The sequence below is a fragment of the Pocillopora verrucosa genome, chromosome 8, assembly GCF_036669915.1.
Source record: "Pocillopora verrucosa isolate sample1 chromosome 8, ASM3666991v2, whole genome shotgun sequence".
In the NCBI taxonomy this organism is placed as follows: Eukaryota; Metazoa; Cnidaria; class Anthozoa; order Scleractinia; family Pocilloporidae; genus Pocillopora; species Pocillopora verrucosa.
Genome location: NC_089319.1, coordinates 18,513,032 through 18,540,596, shown reverse-complemented (window position 1 = coordinate 18,540,596; position 27,565 = coordinate 18,513,032). Strand labels below are relative to the sequence as shown.

General features: G+C 36.9%; 4 protein-coding genes across 4 annotated transcripts; 3 read left to right on the top strand and 1 right to left on the bottom strand.

Moving 5' to 3' along the window:
- Positions 1-5: 5 nt before the first annotated feature.
- Positions 6-3,236, bottom strand: LOC131795469 (uncharacterized). The gene is made up of 2 exons (XM_059113045.2): positions 3,093-3,236; positions 6-1,847 (listed from the first exon to the last, which is right to left on the bottom strand). The coding sequence occupies exons 1-2, from the start codon at positions 3,193-3,195 to the stop codon at positions 886-888; spliced, it is 1,065 nt and encodes a 354-aa protein (XP_058969028.1). The 5' UTR covers positions 3,196-3,236; the 3' UTR covers positions 6-885.
- Positions 3,237-3,319: 83 nt separating this feature from the next.
- Positions 3,320-15,588, top strand: LOC131795444 (AP-4 complex accessory subunit tepsin). Its single transcript, XM_059113014.2, has 16 exons — positions 3,320-3,394; positions 3,547-3,619; positions 4,939-5,030; positions 5,472-5,565; positions 7,166-7,233; positions 8,092-8,146; positions 9,091-9,153; positions 9,570-9,734; positions 10,331-10,367; positions 10,830-10,964; positions 11,194-11,272; positions 12,810-12,944; positions 13,057-13,105; positions 13,806-13,843; positions 14,239-14,319; positions 14,404-15,588. Exons 1-16 carry the CDS (start codon positions 3,329-3,331, stop codon positions 15,202-15,204), a joined length of 2,031 nt encoding a protein of 676 aa, XP_058968997.2. The 5' UTR covers positions 3,320-3,328; the 3' UTR covers positions 15,205-15,588.
- Positions 15,589-17,081: 1,493 nt separating this feature from the next.
- Positions 17,082-19,965, top strand: LOC131795441 (E3 ubiquitin-protein ligase TRIM71-like). The gene has a single exon (XM_059113012.2). It carries the CDS (start codon positions 17,161-17,163, stop codon positions 19,372-19,374), a length of 2,214 nt encoding a protein of 737 aa, XP_058968995.2. The 5' UTR covers positions 17,082-17,160; the 3' UTR covers positions 19,375-19,965.
- Positions 19,966-24,380: 4,415 nt separating this feature from the next.
- Positions 24,381-27,490, top strand: LOC131795440 (E3 ubiquitin-protein ligase TRIM71-like). The gene has a single exon (XM_066171644.1). The coding sequence runs from the start codon at positions 24,661-24,663 to the stop codon at positions 26,872-26,874; it is 2,214 nt and encodes a 737-aa protein (XP_066027741.1). The 5' UTR covers positions 24,381-24,660; the 3' UTR covers positions 26,875-27,490.
- Positions 27,491-27,565: the final 75 nt, after the last annotated feature.

Genomic DNA, 27,565 nt, shown 5'->3' with positions numbered 1-27,565 from the left:
TGATATCTTGTTCTGCTTCTTTAATCTAATCAACACCCATCAATCTCACACCAACAAAATAAATTTCATCCATGAATTAAATGACAATGTTTATCATTAAGATATTTACATGTTCACCACCCACCAATTCTTCCAAATCATCAAATTTAATTGCAGTTAACTCGCATGAAATATCTGCAGTAATCTCTAATGAATAGCTTACTCCTTAAATAAGGAAATACCCCACCCCATTGTTGATTAAACTTTTATGTCTTCTAAACCCATTAGGGTTTTTTATGTCATCTTGTAGAGCAATGCCTATTTGGAAATCTCTTCTTAGAAACAAAAAGCTTTTGAATTGCCCAGTCATTACCTTCAGATACTGTTTCAAATTAGGACACTGTTGTAGTTCTATTTTAAGCCTTTAACTGTTATGATCTAATTCAAGATTCTCCCCTCTAACAGCCATACATTTCCTTTTAAATAAGTTAGAAGAATTTTTTTCTAAACTGAGATGACAGTCAATGGCTACTGGCATCATCTATTTCTGAATAGAGTATTGATAATGCAAGAAAGATCACATGTATATCTTATTTATGAGTTTCATTTTATAAAGGTTGGGGCTTTATAGAGAATGTATGCTCTAAAAGAAACTACAAGTAAGGTTGGCTTTGTCAAAATCGTGTTTGTTTGTCTTTCTTTGCACATCAGTCCCACACTGTTCCTAATTATCCCTACCTAATACCATTGAATCACAATAAAGTCAACATGTTGTCCTATGGTGCACTACATAGTGTCACATAGATCTTTTAAAGCTCATTTCTGTTGTAAATCAACTTTGGCATGGATCTCCTATGATCTCTTTCATTTCCTTTTGAAGGAAAAGAATGGTTCTAATTTGACATTCTAGAACTTATTTGGAATGTATCTTGTCCCAAACAAAGTGAATCCAATTTCATTCCATGATGGTGCCTCAAACAGAATTCCTCTCTCTTTTGGGGTAGCAAATTCCTGGCATCCATTCCCTGTCATCTTCTGAATTTCCTGCAAAGGAAGGAGCTTGATTCCAAATGCTTTGGCCACCTTCCTCAAGGTATGACTCTTCCCAACCACGATTCCAACGTCTGCTTTTAACATGGCCAGTATATCTCCAATGGAATCGCCCACAAAAACTGAGATGCCATTTGAACTGTCAGTAGACAGCTTGTGGACCAAATCCTGAAATATTGTTTCCTTGTCAAAAGGACTTGTCACTTTCTTTCCCACATGGCCCGATGATAATTCACCTTCAAGTGGGAAACTGTTTGCAAAAATGTTCACATGCCTGAGATGATCTAAATTGGCCTGGATTAACTCCTGACACCAGTTGACTGATATTAAGTGCAGCGGCAAGTTGATGTGATTGAGAACGTTCAGGCATCCAGGACTGAGCTTCACTTCCTTTGCAATTTCTTTGATGCCTTCCTTAGATATACCTTTGAGGATTTCACTTGCTTCTACCTTCTTAATCATTGCCATGTTGTATTTGTTCACCTCTTGAAGAAATGACCTCAAACCTCTCTCATTAAAATATGGCAAAGAATTGGGATCTGTGTGAAGAGCCATTGACCTTGAAACAGTTTCTTGGAGGCCTTTCCAGTAAATGGTTCCAATTTCTATCCAGCGTTCGTCAATAATCTTCATTTCGGCTTGAGTAGACGATCGATACCTCTCTGATGCCTTGTAAAGGAGACTAGTCGTGTCCTTCTGAGTACAAGTGCCATCAAAATCAAAAGCGAACAGATTGACTTTCAAACCCATCCAGTCTGCTTCACAAGCCATTGATGGTGATGATGCAAAGCCAGTGTCCATAACTGCTGCCATGATGACTGAATCAAGGAAAAAAGAGATAAAAAGCTTTAGCACCACAGTTTCAAATATTTCAGACAGAGTACATCACTCAAACAGTGTAATCTACTACCCCTGCAAGATAGGGTAAAATGTACAAACTTTTAACCCTTCCCTCCCAAGATCTAATCAGTAATTCTCCTTACTGTTTGGCATACAATTCTTATTGTAAGTTTAGAGAATTTGGTATTGGTTCAACTGAAAAATCCCTTAACTGCCGTTTTTTTTTCCTTCTCATCACATAACTGCTTGAGATTGTATTGATATTGTAAGGAGAAATTCTGTCTCAGTCACTTATGGGAATCAAAGGGTTTACTGAGTGTATCAAGTAAAAAATATGTTGCAACTAAGCTTTTATTGCATCTTGCCAGTGCTTTCTTAGCATATCAAATTACTGTGAAAAAAAATTTAAGTAAAATAACAACAAAGCTGATATTCAAAATATTAAGTGTGCCATTTGTCTTCAGTGCTTGCTTTGTATGTCTGTGAAAAAGTGCAAGAGTGAAAAAAGGCTGACAGCTGACCGGCAAGGAAGAACTGTTATGGGTCCTCTACAAGGCTCCTTTCCACTGTGACACAACTTATGTAGGCACGAGCTGAAAGGCGTGCAAATATAATTGCTAAAGAGGGCAAGGGCGTCTAGACTGCATGGGGTGATATAATAACAAAAACACTTGGCATGAAGACAAAATCTGAATCAATCTTATTGCAAAGTAAAGCCCATTGATTGATAAAGCATTAATCGTGGTTTTTTTTTTTTTGCAGACTGTCAAAGATAGAAAAAAATAATTCGTCATATTCAATACGATCTACAATAGTGATAATTGTTACCCACGTACGTGACTACTTGCTCAAATTTCTAAAATATCACTATGCAACAAGAATCTACGTTGACAAGTTTTCTTGCTCTTTTGTGAATAAAATGCCCTCAAGTCCAACTGTTAACTGAATCTTCCTACGTAAGCTCGTGGTTGCATTTGTCACCGCCAATACATGTGTTACGATTTTGTGTTATTATAACATTTTCGCCCAGGCAAGCATTTAGGCTGCAAGGTTTGTTCCATAAACACAAAGTTGCTCACTTAATATTCTTACCTATATGTCTAACTGAAAAAATGCTAAGCGTAATCTAATAATCGGGAAAAAGTTCTCGACAAAGCATCTTCTTAAGGCAACCAGTTACGTAATCAAATCACTGAAGAAGAAATATAAACAAGTTCACCCACCAACAACAGAGAAACTTGCTTTGGCGATAAGACCAAAGCTTCCTAATCCATTAAATTTGTAGAACTGAGACAATTTCGCTCTGAATTTGCCTCTTAACAGCATAAAGCGGCAGGACAAACCTTTGGTGTATTTATCTACCTCGCTATCAAGTCTCCTGTTTTTTTTTCTTTTACATGACGTCGTTTATTTTAAAGGAAAACCGCATCGCACACGGCTTGCAGGAGTAGGTTTTAAAATGGCCGCTCAAATGGCTAGCAGTGCGATGGAGAAAGTTTCAGAGAAAGTTTCTTTTGCAAAAAAGGTACTAATCTCCTTTAAAGAGAAATTTAGTAACTATTTACTTATTATTTGAAGCATTCATTGTTTCAGGGTTGCTATTACTTTGGTTTGAGCACTTGAACTTGGGATTGAAACCATCGGAATTTTCTTAATCAACATTTTTTTCATGTACAGATTCCATTGCTGATGAAAGCCACTTCAGACGATAATAATCCAACTTCTGGTTACATGTATCAGGAAATTACTAGTATCCTGTGAACCAAATTAGTTGAAAAGATATATGCTTTATGACCCTGATTGTTCGATAATGCTATCTGTGCTAGTTACTAATTTTAGTTGGAAGTTTCATTTGTCAGTTTATATATGTTTACAGACTTGGGTTACCATTGCGTCTCAATTGTATTTATTACTGGAAAGCAGTGGTTGCTTGTTACGCAAAGAAATGTAAGACTTGCACTCAGGAGTAAAAGGTGCCCTATAATCAGAACTACCTGAGATAGACAGGTGGCCTAGCACTGTACAACCTGGACTCCAGGTCATAAGGTGTGAGTGTGTGCTCTAGTCAGGTCATTGTATTGTAGTCTTGGCCCAGGCACCTCTCACATTGCCGCCCTCCGTGCGTGAGTATAAATGGGTGCAAATGAATTGTCAGGGAGGCCTGATGAATGGAGGGGGCTTGGGAAAAAGAATATTTAGTGGGCAGGGGACTAGACATACTTCCCTTGAGGGCTTCCGTAAAATTAGAATGGCAATACTGTTAAAGGGGTAAGTTTCTTAAGAAACTGTGGTGTTATGTCCATTGGAGAGTATAACAGGGTAATTTAGTATTACCAGAGAGTTTTGAGGATTAGTTCTTCATCATTCACCCTGATAAAGGGCTAATGCTTGAAATATCAGCTATGAAACTCTTTACAGTGGCCAATTTATGTTATTGTTGATCATACTAAATTACCTTGTTAATATTATCTATGAATGAAACTGGCTTCTTGGTTTATTGTAAAATTGTACTGGTTTTTTGAAAGCCACAGCAATCTGTGCAAAATAAAGATTCTTAAGAGCTGACTGAGCAGTGCATGGTGCACTGTGGAGATTGTTTTAATAACTAATAATTTTAGTAAATGTCTTTTTCAAAATGTTTCTTAAAATACCCATGTATCAGAATACAAAACTATCTTTCTGTTTGATTCATTCCAGACAATCACAATTGAATTGTTGTCAACCAATTTATAATCTAACCATTTAAGTGCTTTAAATCATCATTTCTAAACAACAAATTGGATTGTTGTGCTTCAGTTAGCAGGTGGTTGTGGAGATAGGAAAAAGAAGTAGCCTTAAGATTATGCCAACCAAAGATAACTTCTTGTGTCCCATAATTGGCATTATCTGTTCCATTAAGAGCAGAAATTTGCTTTGATAAATCTGCTGGTACATATTAAAAAACATTTTGTGTGTGCCCTACCAGCTGATGAGGGATTAGTCTTTTGTTTTTTATCAATCTAAGTCAGTTGGTTGTCCAGTTTTGTGCCATTAAAGACAGATGGAAGGTTTCCTTAATAAATATTTTAGGTATAACATATGAATCACTCAGCAGCTGCAATTCTCTGTTAGATTTTTTCATTAGTAGACTGAAGAGGCAATCACCATATATCAAGTACAAGGTCTGTGATATGACTGTAAATGATAAGGAAACAGGGATCATTTAACCTTTAAACCTTAAGAGAATTGCTCCCTAAAGAAACAGTGCTCAACCATTTATTAAGCTCATGAGAATTAAGGAAAATTTGCTATTGGATCAACTAATAATCTCATAATTGATATTCTTCTCTATTCTCATCACCTACCTGCTTGATATGGTATTGATATTGTAAGTAGAAATTCTGTCTTGATCACTTGTGGGAGTGAAAGGGTTAAGGGAGTCTTCCATGAGAAATTTTCCTAATATACATGATTAGTGCCTTGTCAATATACAGTAGATTTGTAACAGAGGGATGGATGCTTACAATTTAAAAGACCATGACAAAAGAGGAAGACCTTTACTGTACCATGACATAAAACACTTAATATGTTATCAATTGTTCAAATTTTTTCTCTGCCTGCAGGTACTAAAGATTTTGTGCTATGTTGGAAGCAATGGTCATTCTGAGTTCAGAAGTGCTCTACGGCATAAAGCTGATATTGTCAGAGAAACTGAAAGTAAGTACTTGTGAATTCACAGTGAGTTTACAATGTATATTATTTTTTTGGAGGATATTTACCAAGCCTTCATGGCTCAGTTAATATGCATCACTTGCCACCTCCACTTCAGTGGTTAGTTAATTGTTTTTTTGGTACAGTTACTGTCAGTATTAGCTGGTCACAGTGCTAGTCAGGGATTCTTCTTAAAAAAAAAACTGTTCTGTCCTCCCTCTCTTCTGGGTGGATTGACATTAATGTAAAACATCATGAGGCCAGTTGAGCATTGAGTTACTTCCCAGGGTTTTAAGCATTGTAAGATAATTTAGTTTTAAATGACTATGAATGTATGAAAGTCATATATTTGAACTGCGGATAAAGACGTGAATATGAGAGCAATCTTTGCAGGAATGAGCACTACTTGCCTTATTTTTTATGAAAGCAATCTTCACAGTAATGGACACTAGCCTTAGTTTCACCACTGCTTAAGTAGTGTTCATTACTGGGGAGATCACTTTCATATTCACATAATTTAGCTTTGTCAATCTGGCTGATATTGTAAATCAGCCAACTTGAAGAGTTTTAAAAGCTGACATTTGCTCTGATGAAGAGCTAACCCTTACAACATCATCTTAACATTGGCCTATTTACATTTATAAACTTAGTTGATTAGACCAAATTATCTTGTAATATGGCCATCAATGCAGTACTACAGTTTCTTTAAAAAACTTAACCCCTGTTTACCATTGTAGTTTCCAAAATTTTTACCTTGTGTTTGTTTAGAATAAGTAAGTGATGAGTAAAGAATTCAAGTCACCATGACCAAAACTTTGTTTTCCTTTCATTCTAACAAATAGAATAAACACTGTCGTAGGAAAATTTACAAGATCTAGATTTTTGTATCTGTATATCCTGTCTCTGTCTAAGGTAATTGACTTCAACATCCTTAAGTGATTAACATGCAACTTCTCTATCTAATATCCACACATTATCCATGAAACAGGTAATGAGAATTCTCATAGTTATCAGGGAGAAGTTGTTATCTTGGTTTAACACAAAGTGTTATTACTAATTTATAATGGTAATAGGACTGAGTGGAGTCCAATTCAGTCTGTAATCATATGAGTGATTGAGCAAATCCCAAGACTGCAAAGCAGGAGTCAGGTTTGGTAATCATGGGGATGATTACCAACAGAAGTGGATGACATAAAATCCTGTTACCAATTAATCAAAACTATGACAAAGTTCAAGACAGAAATTAGACTTTGGTCATATGTTTCCAAAAAAAAAAAAATAGGTAACTCGGCAAAAGGTGCAACAAAAGCCCATGCGCATGACACGTTCTGTCTACTTACACGAGCATGATATGTCAACTGTCCTGTTACACTGTCCAATTACAAGCATGATGCATTCATTGTCTTATTAGTGCTCAAATTGGGCTGGCAATAACCAAACACATTCGAGAATTGTGTTATAGTTTTGATTAATTTAGCAGATAGATGGGAGAATGGATAATCAAATCTTGGAAACTAAAGGGTTAAACTGGCATTAAAACCAAGTATGTTTTTGAGCTAAATGTGCTATATTTGAATTAATCTCCTGCATTTTTATTCCTTTGTAGGTTTTACTGGTCAGTTGGATCATTTACAGGGTGATGCTCTCAATCAACGAGTTAGAGCTGCAGCATCAGTGAGTTATAAAATTTATGAATTCCAATTAATAATTGGATAATTATTATACTTAACAAGGAATTTGCTCTTCCAAAACTGCCCAAGTTGTCAACACAAGAAGTTATCCTTTATTCACCAAGAGTGACTAGCATTTAATTTCTCCTTACAGTATCACCTCTGAATTAAACATTAATGTCCTGAGAATAGTAGAAATGATCACAAATTAAAAAGCTTTTGATTTATAGATAAATTCTCCTTGTCAGCTCCTTGGGAAGTGTATAGAGAATAATATAGAAAATATGCATACTGGTGTGTGAGAAGGTTGTGTAAGAACTCAAAAGGAGAACATAGGAAGCAGTTTTAGTTTCGTTACTGTTAGTAAAAGCTCAGCTTACACTGCAGCCTGTGATAACTGCAAGACTTAGAAATCCGTTAACAAAGGAATGTATTTTTGTTAAGGAAAAGACTAAATGTTAGCAGTGTTCATTTTGTGGTTTTTCCTGATCTCCCATGCGACTGTTTGGAACATTTTCATTCAATTTACCTTTATGAAAGTTTATGTAATGTCAAGTTGTTGTTTTGTTCTCTGAAGAGGAGGTGAATATTTGTGGCAAGGTAAACATCCACCACTTTCACTGACAATGGAGTGAATAACTGTTTGAGTATCTACTAAACAGAAACAAAAAAATGTTTTTTTTCTGTCATTATAACAAAAAATGGTTAGAATTTACATTGTAGACATACAATTTTGTCTCTTCAGCTGCTCAGAGGTGAATAATATTTGCTAATCACTTTTGAACCAGTTAGTCAGCATGTAAGAAGAGCGCTATTCACCTGTGTGGTTTATATTAATAATAATTATTACTTTGTCTTGTAGGAGTTAATTGCACTTCTCTTCAATGTTGAGAGCAGTGGAACTTCAACCATGCATGGTGAGTGAAAGGAAGGGGGACTGGCTGCTAAGATAGAGGAGGACTTGCCTCAGGGCCAAGGCTCTGAGCTGAGCATTTTTTAAAAAGGCTATTGGGCAACTGTGATTCAAAATAAGGTCACCAAGAAAAAAAAATCACATGTCAAAAGTAAAAAGCAAGTATCGGTAGTATTTCATGATACATTTTGTAGTGCTGAGAAGGCTTACCACACAGCATTTACTATGAAATAAACAGTCAGTGTGGCTGGAAATCACATCTGCAAGATTCATGTAACATCTCTGATAAGCAAGGAGAAAGATGAATTATTTTTCAGAAGGAAATGACTGTTTTTTGAAAAGTTAACCTGTATTTAACCCTTTAACTCCCAAGATCTGATTGTTAATTCTCCCCTCCAGCTGCTACACATTTCCCCTTCAATTAGTTATGAGAATTTGGTGTTAGATTAGGAAAACAACTTCTACTGATCAGTTTGAGTATTCTCATTACCTGTTTGTGGGATAATGCATGGATATTATAGAGAGAAGTTACTTGTTGATCACTTCTGGGAGTTAAAGGGTTGACTTTAGACTGCAAACACTTGGTATCTTCTGAAAAAAAAAAGGAGAAAGTGAGTTATAGTGGTTTTACCCTATAACTCCCAGAAGTGATTAACATGTAACTTCTCCCCATGATACCCATACATTACCCAGCAAACAGGTAATGAGAATACTCAAACTTATCAGTTAGAAGGTTTTATCTTGATCTAACAACAAATTCTCATAACCAATTTAAAGGAAATGTGTAGTAGCTTGAGGAGGGAATTCACAATCAGATCTTGGGAGTTAAAAGGTTAATCCAACAGGGGCTAAAATTGAATTATGTGCATGGTACAGACTAATTCACTAGTAACCAGAAATACCTTGGGGAAAGATCTAACTCTGCTTAATTCTTGTCTATAACTGTAGCAATGAGGGGACCAACAGGAAAGAAGATGGAAGGATTTGGAAACTCACCTTCTCAACAGCCAAGTAAGTATTAACCTACTCTTTATGGTTTAAGCCCTAGGCTCATGGGGACTGCTTTTTACTAAAAAGAGAGCAAAACTCTCCAGCGTCTGTTTCACCAAGCTAACACATTATTGTGCATGATCTTCCAGAAATTGAAGTGAACATTCAATCAATGAGTGCAGAAAATCAAACACAATTTTATATGGTATACAATTTAATTGTTAGACATGGAAATGACACAAAAAACGTTCAAAATCAACATGAACACATAACTGTTGAAGACAACAAAGCAAACATTTAATTGCTCTGTTTTTATAAAGTCATTAATCATAGAATTGGTTTCAAAACTGCTTAATGTTATGTGAACACTCAAGGTATGAAGACCAAAGAATTTGTGCTGCATGTAGCATTATCTTCTTTCTTGAATTTTACTACAGAAAACAAAACGTGGCTTGATTCCATGAAAACTATGGCTGAACGTCTTCCAGAGGCAGCAAATCGTTTTGCATCAAAGAAAGAAAAAGAAAGTATGGCATCAACTGGAGGATCAACTGGAGGCATCAGATTTGTTAATTATGTTGATTTTTCAGATCCTGACTCAGGTATCTCAGCAGTTTGTTGTTTTCTATGATGATCAGATGACACATCTGAAAATTCAAGTGGGGACATTAGTGTTTGAATTGTAGAAAATTCCAACACATAGATCTAGTGTATGAAATGTGTTAGATCCTGTTTAGCACTTTATGCACAATCTGTAAGGATTATTGCACATTTTCAAGTATCCACCATCCTACGGCACTAAAATACACAAGATTCCAGCTTGTGCTTCAGCAATGACAACATTCACTGGAATCTGCCATCTTAAAATGGAGGCAGCATAACCACCTTGCCTGCTCCCTATAAAATCACCATCACTGAACTCTGATACCTATTCAGGCTATGTATGCATGGGGTTCAATAGCAATAAAGATTGTTGACTAGTGTTATAAATGATTCATTCTAATAATGAATTTTCCTGATCTTAGTAATATTTTGTCTTTCACTTAATATCTGTTTTATTCATAGTGGTTAATTATACCATCACATGGTCTTCAAGGAAGTAAATAGTGAATCAATCTAAAATAAACACAGACAGAAGTGATCTTCATATTTACTGGAAATATTTGACAAAAAATTCTTAATTACTTTTAATTTGTAGATTCCAAGACATTTGTGGATGATGAAGTCTCCCACCAGTAAGAAACATCTTTGCTTTCTATTTGTTATTTCTAATTAAAAAGACTTACCAGTAAGTTCTCTTCTGCTCAATGGAAGAGCAAAGGAGTGCATATTCCGATGGTGTGGAGGTGTGATCCCCATGGGAAACAAAGATATTTCCCCTTTTTTTATCATGACAAATTAAACAAAACACACAATAGTGTTATTGGTTGGAATATACCCTGTATGACTCGAACAAATAAATTTTATTATAATAATTTTCAGTTGCATTGCCATAGGCATGTATTGATCCTTAGAGCATGTAAAAAAAATTCAACAGGAGCCAAGAGGGTCTACCTCTATCCCTAACAGGAATTTTGGTCCATTTAGAAAACAGTATGCACAAGGTATTTTTCAAAACTCCTCTGAGTTGGTGGTCATTTAATATATTAATTGGGGTAAATTGAAAGGTTTAATGTTTCTTTGTGTTTAAATTTCAGTTCATCAGGAGACCAAGAATCAGTAGAACTGGAAGATACCTTGTCTGTAGAAGTTCATCTTGTTGAAAACATTACATCTGAAGGTGGAATACGTGCAGTGCCTTCAAAGCAAGATTTAAATCAGTTCACAAAAAGGTAGAATTATACTTGGAATATTCTTCCAACTTTTGCATTAGTTTATGGTAATAAATTGTGTTGGTCAGAAATTTACAATTGCTATTGTTGTATTGTTCAGGTTTCTTGCTATTGCTAGTTTCCATGAAATTCCTGCTTGTTACCTTTAGCTCTGATAAGGAACTTAAACATCAGTTATTGACAAATTCAAACATTCAAAGCATTCATTTAGATTTTTTTTTCTTGTAAGATGCTCTTCCTTAAATTTCAATGAAGTATTGATAGCACTGAACAGCAGACTACTGGAACCAGTCACTGAAGTTCAATTGGTAGGAACGTGTATTACCTAATAAGATATGTCTATTATGAAATTACTTAAATCACTCAAGAAAAGGTTGTGTCATCAGTGAATATGTTACAGTGTGATTAATTTGTCACCAAGAAAAAGATAATATAAAACAATAAAATCCAGGTTTATTACAGGGTTTGTACAAGTCTTGGAAAACCTTGCAAGTCTTGGAAAAGGACTACAGGTCTTTGAGAGACCTGGAAATCTGCTTGATTTGTTCAATTAATTTTTTTACAATTTACATTGTAAGAAATGTAGACCAGAAGGAGAATTGAATTAGAAATCTTGGGAATGAAAGACTTTAAGGTGAAATTTGGAGTCGGGGAAAAATCTGAGTCCTGGAAAATTCCTTGAAATGTGCTTTTGAAAAAGGATAAGAACCCTGTAAGTACTTTACAGTATGGGAAAGAGGGCACAAAATTCAAGGTAATCTCAGTATTGGCCAGTCCATCTTGTAAAATTATCTGTAAAGAACAGTATTATAATTATGACAATGGTATAAAACTATCAATTAAAGAATGTAAGGAAAACATTTAAAAGACAAAGTGGGGCACATGTAGGAGGTTGAGGGTTTGAGTCCCAGACCAGAGGAACACTTAAGTGGTTAAAATAATTGAGATGAATGTGCAGTCTTTAAAGTGACCTCTACAAATGGTTGGACATTCTGATCTTCTTGGATGAGGAGTCTAAACCAAAGAACTTTTCTCTTTTATTTTCATTGGTATGACTCAGAGGGGGACCTTGCATACATACTGGTTTATTGATAAATACACTAAGCTACTGTGAGCAGCACTGACAAGCTAGTTTTCCTTTATGGCACAGAAGATGAAATTATAATAATTAGAATATTAAATGTAATATAATGATAAAAATTGTTTTGGCTGTGAAATAACATTTCAATAAAAAGTTTAAAAAATTGTTACAATAACTATAAAGAAAGACTACCAGTAAAATAATAAAAATCTTCTTAATATTTTAAAAGAATCTATTTGAAAAGAAAATGTGATCAAGATAGACCTAGCTGGTCTAATTTTCTTATGGTGTTTTTAACAGTATTACCTTGAAGAACCCATACTCTTATCACAGAATAAGGTGCAAAGACTAGTCTTTGCATGTTTATTTCAGCAGATCCAAATCAGGATACCACTGCCAAACTCCAAACTATTTAAACAAAAAAGCAAAAAAGAAGTAGAGTAAACTTGAATGGATTGTACTCAAGAACATAACTTGGACCTAATTTTCAAGTTCATCCCAGTCTGGACAATTTTTTTCTTTTTTTTAATGCTTAGACACCATATTTGCTTGTCACATGCCTAGCAAATGAAACACTATTACCATGGCTATTTATGGAGGGGTTATAAATATTAAAATTTAAAAAAAAAATTTAGTACCATTTCAAATTTGGGATGGTTTAATTTATGAATGTAACAGGCTCTATTCAAAGTGAAATTGTGGTTAAATTTTTTTGTTTTGTTTTGTAAAGTTATGGACTTCAAATTTTTTTCTTTTTTTTGCAGAAGTCACTACATGTTTTGGAGCACCTTTTAAAGAGTGATATTCCTTGTGTGGCCTCAAGAATGTCTCGATTTTGCACAAATTTGGAAGGAATTACAAAATCAGAAAGTGGTAGTGTTTTATCCAAGGCTGCAAAGGTGAGTGGATCAGATTAATTTACTTAATGAAGAGTGATTTTTTTTAAAATATTGTCTGTGTGGATATGCATCATACACATATTGACAGAAACAATATATTGTTTTTATTTAGATCTTGTATTTACTGAATGCAAAAAGAAAAACAGAGGTAACTGAGAAAGGTAAGCATGAAGCATATGATATTGATCATAGATTTTGGCCTAAATAATTGTGACAAACTTCAGAAGGGAAATAACTAGCAGTACTCAGTGTTTGCAAGAGATGGAATAATAAGCAAAAAAACACAAATTGAGAAATCAGTACTACATGCTTCCATCTGTGATCTTTTCCAAGCTATCAATACCCAAAGCTATATTTGGAAGTCTTTCCAGTGGATAACCCCACCCTAACCCAAGGGATGTGTCAGGCAAGGTTACCTTAGGGGCAGGGCTATCCTAACAATGGTACTTCCCCCCCACCCCCGTCATGTATATTTTTTAACCCAAAGGAAATAGCTTATTATCCTAAGTAGTTTGGGTAACTCTCTCTAAGATGGTGCAGTATGTTGAGAACAGAGAAAGAGTACTTGTACCAATGTTAGTAATATCTTTGGGATTACTGAATGATGTTAAAGGACTTTAATCAAGTAACATAGTTGCACCAGCTTATTAGATAGTTGATTGATGAATAAAGACAGAATATAGAAGGTTAAATTAAAGAGTGAGAGTCTTCTCTAAATGAATACACAACAGATGGGTCCAAGAGTTAAAGATTATAGCTTTACTTTATGTAGAACACATACAGTGTAGAGGTATTTGATCATTTGAGGTTGAACTAACTTTAGCATTGAACTCTATAAAGCTTGATTTTGTTTCCTTGCAGATGCCCAAGTCTCAGTTGAAGAAAGAGATGTCCAAGTGGTAAGTTTTATAGACTCTAGACTGACCATGCCAGGTTTATACCTCTGATGATCTATTTTTCTTTTATTTTTTATTATTGTTATTTTTGTTTCTTTACATTTGCTTTTATTTTGACATAACTGGATTCTAAGTTTAAAGCCCAGCAGCCATTTACTAATTCCCTTTGAGATCATGTCACGCAATCCTATGTGACCTCAATTTAAGAAGCAAGAAAAAATTCAAAGACAAGCCTTTAAGAGGCTCCACAAATGACTAGGTACATCAACAGTACAATTTAGCCTCAGGACAATGCATCCATTTAACAATATTCTCTTTCACCATGATGAATTAGAGTTGAATTCACCCTTCAATTCTGACTGTTAAGTTGGTAATCTTTGTCTCTTTATATCTTGCAGATTGGAGACACTGTTGACTACTCACTTCAGTCAACTACAGATCAAAATCTTGCTCTATTTTCTGGAATGAGTTTGCATTCGGTAAGACCAAAAATACTCGGTCAATTAGCAACTAGAAGCTTATAAACTAAAAGTACTTACTTTCTTTTTCTTTCCCATGCACAGCAAAGAGACACCACTACAGTATCGGCACTATTTGATTCCAACACTACTGTTCCAGAGATGAAATCTTCAGGGGGAGTTATGGATGTGTTCCAAGGACTTGATCTTTCAAGTGGGAGTGACACCTTTAGAAAAAACAATACTACAAATCAAAGAGATAAGGGTTCTAAATCTGACTTAGATGATTTGTTTTCCGTTAAAGAGGATATCACACGATTAAGCCCGGTCAAACAGGCTAACGCCCAAGAAGCTTCTAAGGACAGCGTGACAGATCTGTTTGATCCATTGCTAACGGACAGCAAGAATGCTGTTGGAAATCATGTCACGCAATCCAATTTGGCTTCAATTACTGAAACAAGAAATAATTACTATTCGGATTCAAAGACAAACGTTCTAAAGGATCCGCAACTTGTGAGCTACGGCAACAATATAATATCACCTCAGGACAACAATTTACGTCCAATGAACTCTTTGAATGTAAATACCCCCGGCTCTGTCTCAGTAAATCTTAAAAGTGGTTCACAAATTTTCGGGAATGGAGACGAATTGTCACACAACAGAACTACGCAACCAATTGTCGCGTTACCTGCCAGCGGACCACAAGGAACACAACAGCAATTTCCGATACAATTTCCTTTTAATTCCCATCCAGTCGTTCAACCGCCTGTTATGAGTGGCGCGTCAACAATCCCTTTAAGACTTCCAAAACAGTCGAGTCAAAGAACTGAGTTTAGTTTTGTTGGAAAATCCGGTAAAGCAGATGCGTTTAGTTTTGTCCAAGATGAGATGAAAGCAAGAAAATAGATTTATAAGTAAAATAATTTTGTCACTAAAAATGATTTATCAATGATAGAACTTTTATATGACGGAGACGTAGTAACAACAGTGGAATGCGTCGAAGATGCCTGAAGACATAAAAAGAAATGAAAGTAGTTTAATTGCAGTGAGAATTGAAGACAGTCCATTTTATATTTTTTACAATAAGTTTAACAATAAAAAATTGCGATAAACATTCTTAAAAACGTTTAAAGATTGCGAAAAAACGACGACATTTCGACGTTGGCCGTTGGCTAAACGTCATTATCAAATAAAAAAATATATTTGCAAGTTGCAGTCTCTACATGCTAAAATAACAATGGGTGATAAAAAGCTGTAACGTAAGAAAAGATCATTAGTAATTAAACAAAAAGTTTAGCTCGTATGGAGTCCGTCTGGATATTTAAATTAGGCTTGAGATTCTTGTTGAACAGCATTTCAGAGACTAAACAAACAAATTTTCCCTGGCACTTTGTTAAAACTCTAAATTGGTTTTCTTTCAAAAGGTGGTTGCTATCGTGAGCTTCCACGAAATGTCGACCGATTACCGAATACATTTGTGTTTAGCAATGTATTGATGAAGTTGTCGGGCTGTGTACCCGACATAATCTGCATCGCACAGATCACACGAGAAACGATAAATAACGCATAGCCGATTCACAATTGACGGCTCGATTTCTTTGGGTTTAAGATCTTGCCCCAATTTCTTGCTCACAAAAACAGGCTGCAATGTAGGGAAAACCTTATGACTAAGATCGCGCAACTGCGCAATAAGAACTAGTCTTCCATTCAAGGATCAAGTGACCGCGAATGCGGTTCGGAAGCAGTTGTGCGATCTTAGCCATAAAATTGTCCCAACATTGCTGCCTGCTTTTGTGAGCAAGAAATTGGATAAGATCGTAAACCCAAAGAAATCAAGCCACCAGTTGTTTACCGTTTCTCATGTGATCTGTGCGATGCAGATTATGTCGGGTACACAGTCCGACACCTTCATCAACACATTGCTGAGCACAAATATTCGGCAATCGGTCGACATTTCGTGGAAGCTCACCACAGCAACCACCTCTTGAAAGAAAACCAATTTAGAGTTTTAGGAAAGTGCCAGGAGAAATTTGGTCGTTAAGTCTTTGAAATGCTGTTCATCAAGAATCTCAAGCCTAATTTAAATATCCAGACGGACTCCATATGTGCTAAACGTTTTGTTTAATTACTATAATTGTTCTTTTCTTACGTTACAGCTTTTTACCACCCATTGTTATTTTCGCTTCTATAGACTGCAACTTGCAAATATTTTTTTTACTTGATAATGACGTTTAGCCAACGTCGAAACGTCGTCGTTTTTTAGCAATCTTAAAATGTTTTCAAGAAATGCTTCATCGCAATTTTTTATAGTTAAATGTTTTTCTAAATCACTTCTTTCTCATATAATAACTTATGTTTGAATTAAATTTAAGCCTGAAGCCTTTGAAGATGCCTGAGGAATATTATCTAGTTTTCGCAATGGTCGAGGGAAATACTGTAAACACTCCTCGCTGTCCTCCGTATGTAGCGTTTCCCTTCCACATACGCGAAAGGGCTGTCCGCCCAGTTATCAAATTTACGGACTTCCGAAGTTTTAAATTTGTCCTTTTATTTCTGGCCCACATAAAATGGTTTTTACCCTTTAATAACTGGAAATGCCTTCCTATGTAAAATACTCCTGTAAAATACTCCTTTTCATCTCGTATCGGTTATCCTAAGAGATTGAACAAGAGCCATTGTTTAAAGAAATACTACTTCTTTTGTACTTAACATCCGCTCCTGAAATAAAAGGTCACAAGGTTCGATCTGCTTGGTTAGCAGACATAAAAAGCTATAATATTTAATCTGGCTGATGTTTCTCGAAATCACAAACAATACACGGGTGTGTTTCATTTCGCTCTGATTTCGTAATCTGCCTTCGCCATGGAGTCTCTCTTGAAGAATCTCGAAAAACATGTCACTTGTTCCATTTGTCTGGATACTTACACTAAACCTAAGACCGTTGCTTGTCTTCATACCTTCTGCTTGAAATGTTTAGAGGAACACGCTTTGAAAACCCAAAGACAGGGACAATTTCGATGTCCCGATTGTCAGGCACAATTGAATATCCCAGAAGGAAAGTGTTTCGATAATTTGCCGACTGGTTTTCTGCAAAACAGCCTGTTGAGTCTTCTCGCTGTACGACAAAGTGGAGATGGAAGTCAGATTACTTGTGGTATCTGTAAGAAAAAGAGCGCCGAGATCAGCTATTGCTTTGCTTGCGAAAAATTACTGTGCCGTGATTGTGTTAATGCACACGAACTGTTTCAAGAGATTGCCTTTCGAGGACACAAAGTGACGGCAGTGAAACAGTTTCAAGCCGTAGATTACGAGGCCTTGTTAAAGCGTCAGTCCTATTGCCCTCAGCCTTACCACGAGAGAGAGGTATCCAGGTTTTTTTGCCTTGAATGCCAGATTTGTGTTTGTCAAGTTTGCATAAACACCGATCACAAGAATCATAATGTTGATCCGCTTGAGAAAGCAGCGGATGCCGTGAAAGCAAACATTATGGCGGCAGTCGAGTCGATAGAACAAAAGAGGAAAGTCTGTAGCGATGCGATTCACACTTTTCAACAAGTTGTTGAAGAGCTAGAACGAAATGTTACCGCTGCTAAACGAGAGGTTTCCCAAACAGCCGAACAAATGATCGTAAAGATTCGAGAACACGAACAGGAAGCTACAAAAATCCTCGAGAATACACGTGTGGTTAAAATGGAGAAAATAAACACTCTAAACGAGCTAGTTAAGTCATTGATCAAACAACTCGACCAAGCGGTTCAGTTTGGAAAAAACCTGGTTGAGAGAAGCTCCAGTTCAGATTTTATGAAAAGTAAGAAAAGTTTAGAGCAGAGATTTGGAGATCTCGACAAGGCCATAGTCCCTGCACTTCCTGTCAGCTCATACGTGAAGTTTTTCTCGACTAATGCACTTGACAACCTAAACCTGGGGCCAGTGATAACCAATGAAACAGATGTACGGTTGTCATCAATGAAAGCTCTTACTGAAAATCTCCAAGCTGGTCTGGAAGCAGAGTTTTTGGTTTGTCCAAAGCGAAAGAGTGAGGGAGAGCTTACAAGTAAATGCCAGCATGAATTTAACGTTAGAGTACTCATAGAACCTGCTGAAGATGTAGCCTGTTTAAGAACCTTTAAAAACGAAAATGATGATTTCCACGTGAAGTTTGTTCCTAAAGTACCTGGCACCTACAACATCACAGTCAAGATAAATGGCTACAAACTTGTTAGCAGTCCTTTCAGGGTCCACGCGAAGGAACGACAGATTGATGTAGAGGGAGAGCTGGTTCTAAAGGGAGGAATTCCCATAAGTCCAAATTGGATTGCTCTCAACAGCAAAGGAACGATCGCTATAAGTGACCATAAAAAACACTGTATCCTAACGTTTGATGAGGATGGAAATTTTGTGCGAAAATTTGGCTGCTATGGAAAAGGGCCAGAGCAGCTGGCTTATCCAGCTGGATTGACATTCTTGAATGATGTCGAGCTTCTAGTGGTGGATGACGGTAATGACCGAATTCAACAATTAAATTTACAGACAGGGAACTTTGTGAAGAGCTTTGGAAAGGAAGAGACTGTTGACGGCGAGTTTCTGGAACCCGAGGGAATTTTCTTAAGTGATGAAGGACATGTCATTGTTGCGGATTACCGTAACAACAGAATTCAGGTCTTGAACAAAGATGGTAAATTCATGTACAAATTCGGAGACAACGGCCCTGGAAAGCTAAACCGACCTAGTGGATGCATTTATCACAAAAACAAGTTCATTGTATCTGATATTGGACATCATTGTTTGAAAGTGTTTGACAAATCAGGGAAGTTCTTGTACAAGATTGGAGGAAAAGGTAAAGCTGATGGACAGTTTTCATCTCCATGGGGTTTGTGTGTTGAGAAATATGGTGATCATCAGAATCTTTTGGTGTGTGACAGAAATAACGGACGCATTCAACAGTTTACAATGGAAGGTCGTTTTATTGGCAAAACTATTGTTAAGCTAAGAGATCCGAAAGCAATAGCTACAACACCAGATGGTCGTATTTTGGTTTGTGACTATGAAGACAAAAAAATTCATATCTTGAAATAGACACTCGAATGTTTTTTTGCAAAAAGAAATAATAATGTGGGAATGGTTACAAAGTTAGCACGTTTATCGTTACACCGGTAATCAAATAATTTATATTTGTTTCTTCTTCCTTGAATATGATTTGCTAAGAGATCTTTGAGGTGCTTGGGATGTATGTATTAAAAAGCGGACTAACGCGAACTTCCACCTCCTTCCGTAGCTCAATTTCTAGGAGTGCATGTATCAGTTGAGACCGCTATCCTCTCCATCGTGTGTATTGAAACTCACATTGGTGGATATCGATCTCCCTCGGTCTCAAGTTCCTTTGTCAATATTTTACTCCGGAGAGAATATCGTAGCTTTAGCTTGTCATGTATCTTTAGGTGACAGTTTTCAATTTTGCAGGATAGGACTGAAAAACAACTGTTATTGTGGAAATAATATTCCAGTTTTAGCTTGTCAGGTATCATTGTGAGTGAATTTTTTTCAATCTGCCGAGCTGGACCAGAAAATACAAACTAGTTCCTTTAAGAAATTCATACAACTATAGAGTTGCTCGCACAATAAATGGTTTTCTTTATCATCGTTCAATGGTAATTTCTGCACAAGAAACTAGAAAACTAGAAAAGTAGACTCGTTCAATTCTGATAGACCAATTTATTGAATTGTAAATTTGCTTAATATCTCTTACAATAAATGTAGATATAAAAAGATGAGTGACTGATATTTTGACTGAGCAAAATTTCATATGTAATAACAATGCTTAAGTTATTAATGACTTACAGGGGCGGATCCAGGAATTTTTGATGGGGGGGGGGGGGGGGGGGCCCGGCGGCTCCAAAGTCAGAAATTACTACAGAAACTTTGTTGGGCTGATTACTTCTCCCTGAAACTCCATCACTCTCCCCAACAACCAACAAATCCCAACCCAACTCCCCCTCCCCCTCCCCCCGTGCACCGCTACTAATTAGAACCAATTATTATTTATTATAATTATTTAACGCCAGTTTTCTTTGCCCCCCCCCCCCTACCGTGGACATGGATTTTACTCGTAAAGGATTCACCTCTGGAACATCCTTTCCTTACGCTTGGCTACAAATGCTGTACAGATATCGATATCGTCAATATTTTAAGGTCATGGTGCAAATGCATGAGTGCAAGTCCTGACAACCGCTTTTCAGACATCCTATTTGTAAGAGAGGACTTGATTCTTCGCAAGCCAGAGAAAGAACGCTCGGCTGCGGCAGAACTTCCTGGGAGCGTACACCCAATTACATAGCATCCATGCCTTTCCGTCCGTCTGGTTTTGCCCAAGTCTTTCAACTTCTCCTTTCTTGAAATAGAACCACACTTCTCTAAAACTTGCTCTAGAAATCGCTTTCTTTTAGGCGAAATATGAAAGACGGAAAAAGTCTCATTTAAGGTTCTAATCATGTTTCAGTGACTGGAGTTAACCTGCCCGCGACTGCAATACTGATATTTAAAACGTGATTGTTGCAATGAGTGCACAGTGCCACTGGAGCTATTCTCTTTTTTCTCCCTTGCACACTACATGCTTCCGATAACATGGCAGTGATAAAGTGATCATATGCCTGTCCTCCTACAAACGCGACATCGATGTTGTTTTCGGCCAAACTTGACAAAATAGCGTTGCTATGCTCTCACCAGATCTTTTGTCAAGGTTGACAAAGTCGAAAAATACTTCTTTGATATGAGGGAGACATCATTTATTAGATCTAAAAGCCTTCAGGAAAACACTTAATACTTCTTGATTTGCTTATTTATCCGTCAGCTCATCGCTAATGATTGAGGGAAAAGCTTTTCCTTTTGAATCTTCTGCGGTGTAGCTTTCGACCGAACATATGTCCCAGTGATATCAAGAACTTTCTCTTGTACAGTTTTAGAGGGACTTGTGGCATTTCCCTACCAATGAGTAATTAAGTGTTCTTTTAAATCGTCATCAGAGTTTCGTAATAGGATAAGAATGGGATGAAAGTTGCCTTTGTTCACGGATGCTACGGTTGTGCTGTCATCTGGATGGCCTCTAAGAGAGATGTTCTGTTTGCCGCACAATATTATGGTACTTATAATTGCTCTAAGTAAGTTCATATTTCTGTCAAACATCCCTTGTTTTTGCGTGGAAATTCTTAAATGATAAGGTTTTCTTTTGTTTTTGAGCACTTTGAATTAGCGCAACGCTGGTGTCAAGTGTCCTCTTGTGACATTGCATTTTCTGACGACGCTCAAGTGCTCCATCTTTACCAGTGGCTTTTTTTAGCTTTTTGAATGGAGCTGTTACAGGTGGCCTTTTCTGTGCTCGAACATCCATCATGCATCACGCAATATTTGCAAAAACCTCCCATTTGACAAGGGCTATATACAAGCCACTTATATAGTGGCTTGTATATAGCCACTATATAAGTGGCTAATCATAAGGGCTGGAAAACGAGCTTCTTAGAATGTTTATTTTTTCCCTTAACCACAGTCCTTGAGAAAAAGTTTGAGTATGATGGAGGCGGGCTAAAATGGTTTTTAGGGTATTTAATTTTTTCATGGGATTGGAGAGTTCTTGGATCGACTTTACCACTAACGATGTCCCCGACATCAAAGTATAGTACAACATGCTGATAAATGGAAGAATCTTGGGAAAAACCGAAAAATAAAGCAAGTAATTTACTGCTAAGCCGTCAAATTGAAAGTGCAACTTATCGTTCTAGATAGTTCTCTATGGATTTTTAACATTTATGATTTGAAAACTCAGCATAACTTAACGTTTACTTAATCGATATCTGAAAAATGCTTCTTAACTGTCTGGGCCACTTAAAGAAGCATTGTTGACAGTTATGCCAAATTCGCTTGCTAAGGATAGAGACTCTGATCGATCTTCGATATTAAGGTCTTTGTTGAGAGACAAAAGCTCGCAAAGTATTGTGCAGATTTTTCAAGTGATTCTAAAAATAGATTGCTTCCCTTTTCACCAAGGAAAACCGATTTGATTTGACACTGCAAGAGCTCACAGTCAGAAACAATCATCCCGTAAAGCGAAAAGGAGGTTAAATTTTTACGCAAATAAATTGGGGATGTGTCATTTAATGCTAAGCAATCGTTTAGGGTCAAATAAACAACTCGTGCGTGCCTTGTAAGTAAGAAAGGCTACATACCGACTGGCCAGACAGATTTACATTTTCAAGTCCACGAGACAAACAAAACTGAACTTTTAAAAATAGCATGAACTGTAGCTTATGGCTCCTTGAATGGATTTTGCTTCACTTCAATATAAGCTAGTGAGAAATATCTGAAGCCCATTGTGTGCTTCATGATTGTCTCTAAATGCTCGCCACTTAGATGCCCCATTCATCAAGGCGGACGTTGCTTCACAATATGTCACTTTCAGAGACACGTCTCCATCTTCTGCATACGAGCCTTAGCTTGTTTTAATCTCTTTAAGACTTTTAAGCATTTAAAAATACTCGAATACGACACAAAGAGGCTCATTTGGCAAAGCTGTCATGAGAAAAATTAAAATGTTGAAACTATGGGGCTTAAGCTGTGTCGAAACTGATATTTTTTGAGGGAGATCGCTGTCTGAAGAGTGAAAGAAACGCTTTGATAAAATTAGATAGAGGAATCATTTAGCCCTGATAACAAGAAATAAATTAGACTCTCGTGTACTTCAGTTGACCTCAGCAAAGCAATTGCCAAACAGGGAGTTCAGGTTAAATTTGATTAAGAATTGCTGCAAACTTTCTTCCTGAAAGCTTTTAGATCAATGATTACTGTAGTTTTTTCGCGGCGTCGTTTCTTTTACTTTTATTTTTGTTTTGGACACGCCGGTGAAGAAGTAAAATTTCCTTTTTACAATGTACAAGCGTAGAGCAGGTCAAAGCTGCTATGAACACAGACTTTTGTAGCTGCTCCGCGCTTGGATCTTAGGACTGAACTGAAAAGCATAATTAATTTTCAATGAGGTTAAACAAAAATAGAAATAGACCTTTTCACGGTTTCTGACGCCATCTTAGGGGGCTGCCGCCACTGACTCATCGCAAGCATGCCTTTACATGTGATTACAAATGGACTCTAAGTTTATGATTTTTATGTAATACTAAGTAGAGATCTTAGAAGAGTTTGTATTGTTAATGAACTGTTCACGTAGCAAAAACAAATAGTGGCATGGCTGTGCACTTCATTTATCTATTTGTCAAAGACTGGATAGTGAAATAAATTTGTGATTTTGTTCACAGTCTTTGCCTTCAGTAATTGAATTTCATTTGAATTAATTAAATATACAAATTGAATTTAAAAAAAAAAGTCGAAGAATCTAAATTAAAAATGACCAGCAAATGCTCCAAGAAAGGTAAATTGTGAACAGACCCTAAACACATTGAGCATCTATGTCATTCGGCCGCTCGAGGTCCTGGAATATAAAGCTGATTTTATGCTCTTTTTTTCTGCCCAAAATGGTTGCAACCACAACTAATTTATTCATCAACGGAAGCCATCAGATCATAATTTTCGAAGCTAAAAATTCCGATAAATCTCGCGATGGGTTCGTGACCGGTCTGAGTTGCTTTGAATGGAAAATTGTAGTTTTTCATTGGATGACAATAATCAAGGTCAGTTGGGAGGAGGCTGGGGCTGGGTCCTATCTATTAGTGATAAGGATGATCGTCGAGAATATTGAAGGTTGAAAAAGATGTAAAAGGCTGCTACACTATTGATTTATGAGCCTTTGGTAAAACCAACGTTTTTTTTAAAATCAATTCGTGTTCTTTCAGGATTGTTCGTCAAGCTCTGTGAAAATAAACCATATACCTTTATTTACAAACAGTGTTTTACAGTTCGCGTTCTTTTATATGAAACGCATGCATTTCCATAAAATTCGTTTTTTATAAGGGGTTCCAATCTGAAATTTAATGAACGACGCACGCTCCTACCGAGTGAATTAATTAAGTCTTGTCAAGTGATTTTTGTTTCCAGCAAATCTTACAAACTCTTACGCTACACTTTTGTGAAGCCCACGTACCTGATCACTGATGAGGATTAACCTTCATCTAACATATGGAATAATTACTGCAAAAACATCTTTTCATCTGCCATCAGTTACACCGAGAAAGGAATGGAGCAAGAGCCTATTGTTAAAGACCACATTACTCGTTGTGTGACTTGACATCGGCTCCGAAAATAAAAGGTCTCGAGGTTCGATCTACTTGGCTGGCTAGCATATTTATTCTGGCTGATGTTTCTCGGAATCACAAACAATACACGGGTGTGTTTCATTTCGCTCTGATATCGAAATCTGCCTTCGCGATGGAGTCTCTCTTGAAGAACCTCGAAAAACATGTTACTTGTTCCATTTGCCTGGATACTTACACCAAACCAAAGACCATAGCTTGTCTTCATACCTTCTGCTTGAAATGTTTAGAGGAACACGCTTTGAAAACTCAGAGACAAGGACAATTTCGATGTCCCGATTGTCAAGCACAAGTGAACATCCCAGAAGGAAATTGTTTCGATAATTTGCCGACTGGTTTTCTGCAAAACAGTTTGTTGAGTCTTCTCGCTGTACGACAAAGTGGCGATGGAAGTCAGATCAGCTGTGGTATTTGTAAGAAAAAGAGCGCCGAGATCAGCTATTGCTTCGCTTGCGAAAAATTACTGTGCCGTGATTGTGTCAATGCACACGAATTGTTTCGAGAGAGTGCCTTTCAAGGACACAAAGTGACGGCAGTGAAACAGTTTCAAGCCGTAGATTACGAGGCCTTGTTAAAGCGTCAGTCCTTTTGCTCTCAGCCTTACCACGAGAGAGAGGTTACCAGGTTTTTCTGCCTTGAATGCCAGATTTGTGTTTGTCAAGTTTGCATAAACACTGATCACAAGAATCATAATGTTGATCCGCTTGAGAAAGCAGCGGATGCCGAGAAAGCAAACATTATGGCGGCAGTCGAGTCGATAGAACAAAAGAAGAAAGTTTGTGGCGATGCGATCAAAACTTTTCAGCAAGTTGTTGTAGAGCTGGAACGAAATGTTACCGCTGCTAAGCGAGAGGTCTCCCAAACAGCGGAACAAATGATCACGAAGATTCTGGAACACGAGCGGGAAGCTACAAAAATCCTCGAGAATACACGCGTGTCTAGAATGGAGAAAATAAACTCTCTAAACGAGCAAGTACAGTCATTGATCAAACAGCTTGACCAAGCAGTTCAGTTTGCCAAAAACCTTGTTGAGAGAAGCTCAAGTTCAGATGTTATGAAAAGTAAGAAGAGTTTAGAGCAGAGATTTGGAGATCTCGACAAGGCCACAGTCCCTTCGCTTCCGGTTAGCTCATTCGTGAAGTTTTTCTCGACTAATGCACTTGACAACCTAAACCTGGGGTCAGTGATAACCAATGAAACAGATGTGCGGTTGTCGTCAATGGAAGCTCTTACTGAAAATCTCCAAGCTGGTGTGGAAGCAGAGCTTCTGATTCGTCCAAAGCGAAAGAGTGAAGAAGAGCTTACAAGTAAATGTCAGCGTGAACTTGACGTTAAGGTGCTCATAGAACCCGCTGAAAATGTAGCAAGGTTAAGAATTTTAAAAAAAGAAAATGATGATTTCCACGTGAAGTTTGTTCCTAAAATACCTGGCACGTACAACATGACAGTCAAGATAAATGGCGACAAAGTTGTTACCAGTCCTTTCAGGGTCCACGTGAAGGAACGACGGATTGATGTTGTGGGAGAGTTAGTTCTAAAAGGACAAACTCCTGTATGGCCAAATTTGATTGCTATCAACAGCAAAGGAACGATCGCTGTAAGTGACCGTAAAGAACACTGTATCTTAATCTTTGATGAGAATGGAAATGTTGTGCGAAAATTTGGCTGCTATGGAAAAGGGCCTGGGCAGCTGTGTTATCCAGCTGGAGTGACATTCGTGAATGATGACGAGCTACTGGTGGTGGATTACTGTAATTGCCGAATTCAACAATTCAATGTACAGACAGGGAACTTTTCGAAGAGCCTCGGAAAGGTTGGGACTGGAGACGGCGAATTTATGGGAGCCGAAGGAATTTTTATGAATGATGAAGGACATGTCATTTTGGCGGATTACTCTAGCAACAGAATCCAGGTCTTGGACAAAGATGGTAAATTCATGTACGAATTTGGAGACAAAGGCCCTGGAAAGCTAGACCAACCTACTGGATGCATTTATCACGAAAACAAGTTCATTGTATCTGACATTGGAAATCATTGTTTGAAAGTGTTTGATAAGTCAGGGAAGTTCTTGTACAAGATTGGAGAAAAAGGCGAAGCTGATGGACAGTTTTTATTCCCATGGGGTTTGTGTGTTGAGAAATATGGCGATCATCAGAATCTTTTGGTGTGTGACAGAAATAACGGACGCATTCAACAGTTTACAATGGAAGGTCGTTTTATTGGTAAAACTGTTGTTAAGCTAAGAAATCCGAAAGCAATAGCTATATCACCAGATGGTCGTATTTTGATTTGTGACTATAGAGACAAAAAAATTCATATCTTGAAATAGACACTCAATTGTTTTTTGCGAAAAGGAATAAGAATGTGGGAATGGTAACAAAGTGAACACTTTTACTATTACACTCAGCAAATGATTTGTGCTGTGAACATGATTTGCTTAGAGATTCTTTAAGTGCATGGGATGTATGTAATAAACATTGAACCGAGTAACATGTACTAGACAGGCATGGATCAGCGAGTCTGCGATCCTCACCACCGCGTTTATTGTTGGATATCGAGCTCCCTTGGTCCCAGGTTCCTTTGTCAATCTTTTACTTAGGAGGGAATATTCAAGTTTTAGCTTGTGACATATCTTTACATGACAGTTCTCAATTTTGCAGGATAGGAATGAATGGATGAACTTTTAAAATTTTTTAATTGAAATAGGAAGCTCTCGCGCAAAGACTTGTACCTTGGCTAACGAAGAGTTTAATATTAAACATGCTACTTTGGAAGAATGGGTATAGACAATTCTAAGTTGATGAGTGTGGTAGACAAGGTAACTTCGTAACAAAGAAGAAATAATTTCTGATCATTACATGATGAAAAAAATAAGTTATAAATTCATAGTAATAACAAATTCTTTAACTAAAATTAGTGGCCAGTGGTGAAAGGAGAATTTGAGATGTATAACTAATTTTATACTTAGCAGACCAATCATTGTAGTGTAATTTGAATTAAAAGTGGTTTACTATAGAAAA

Bases quoted from the DNA above. Each gene is read 5' to 3' on its own strand.
- LOC131795441 (XM_059113012.2), top strand. From the start codon at position 17,161: ATGGAGTCTCTCTTGAAGAATCTCGAAAAACATGTCACTTGTTCCATT.
- LOC131795444 (XM_059113014.2), top strand. From the start codon at position 3,329: ATGGCCGCTCAAATGGCTAGCAGTGCGATGGAGAAAGTTTCAGAGAAA. The intron at 5,031-5,471 runs GTCTGTGATATG...CTCTGCCTGCAG, and splicing joins CACCATATATCAAGTACAAG to GTACTAAAGATTTTGTGCTA. The intron at 8,147-9,090 runs GTGAGTGAAAGG...CTATAACTGTAG, and splicing joins TGGAACTTCAACCATGCATG to CAATGAGGGGACCAACAGGA.
- LOC131795440 (XM_066171644.1), top strand. From the start codon at position 24,661: ATGGAGTCTCTCTTGAAGAACCTCGAAAAACATGTTACTTGTTCCATT.
- LOC131795469 (XM_059113045.2), bottom strand. From the start codon at position 3,195: ATGCTGTTAAGAGGCAAATTCAGAGCGAAATTGTCTCAGTTCTACAAA. The intron at 1,848-3,092 runs GTGGGTGAACTT...TCCTTGATTCAG, and splicing joins AGCAAGTTTCTCTGTTGTTG to TCATCATGGCAGCAGTTATG.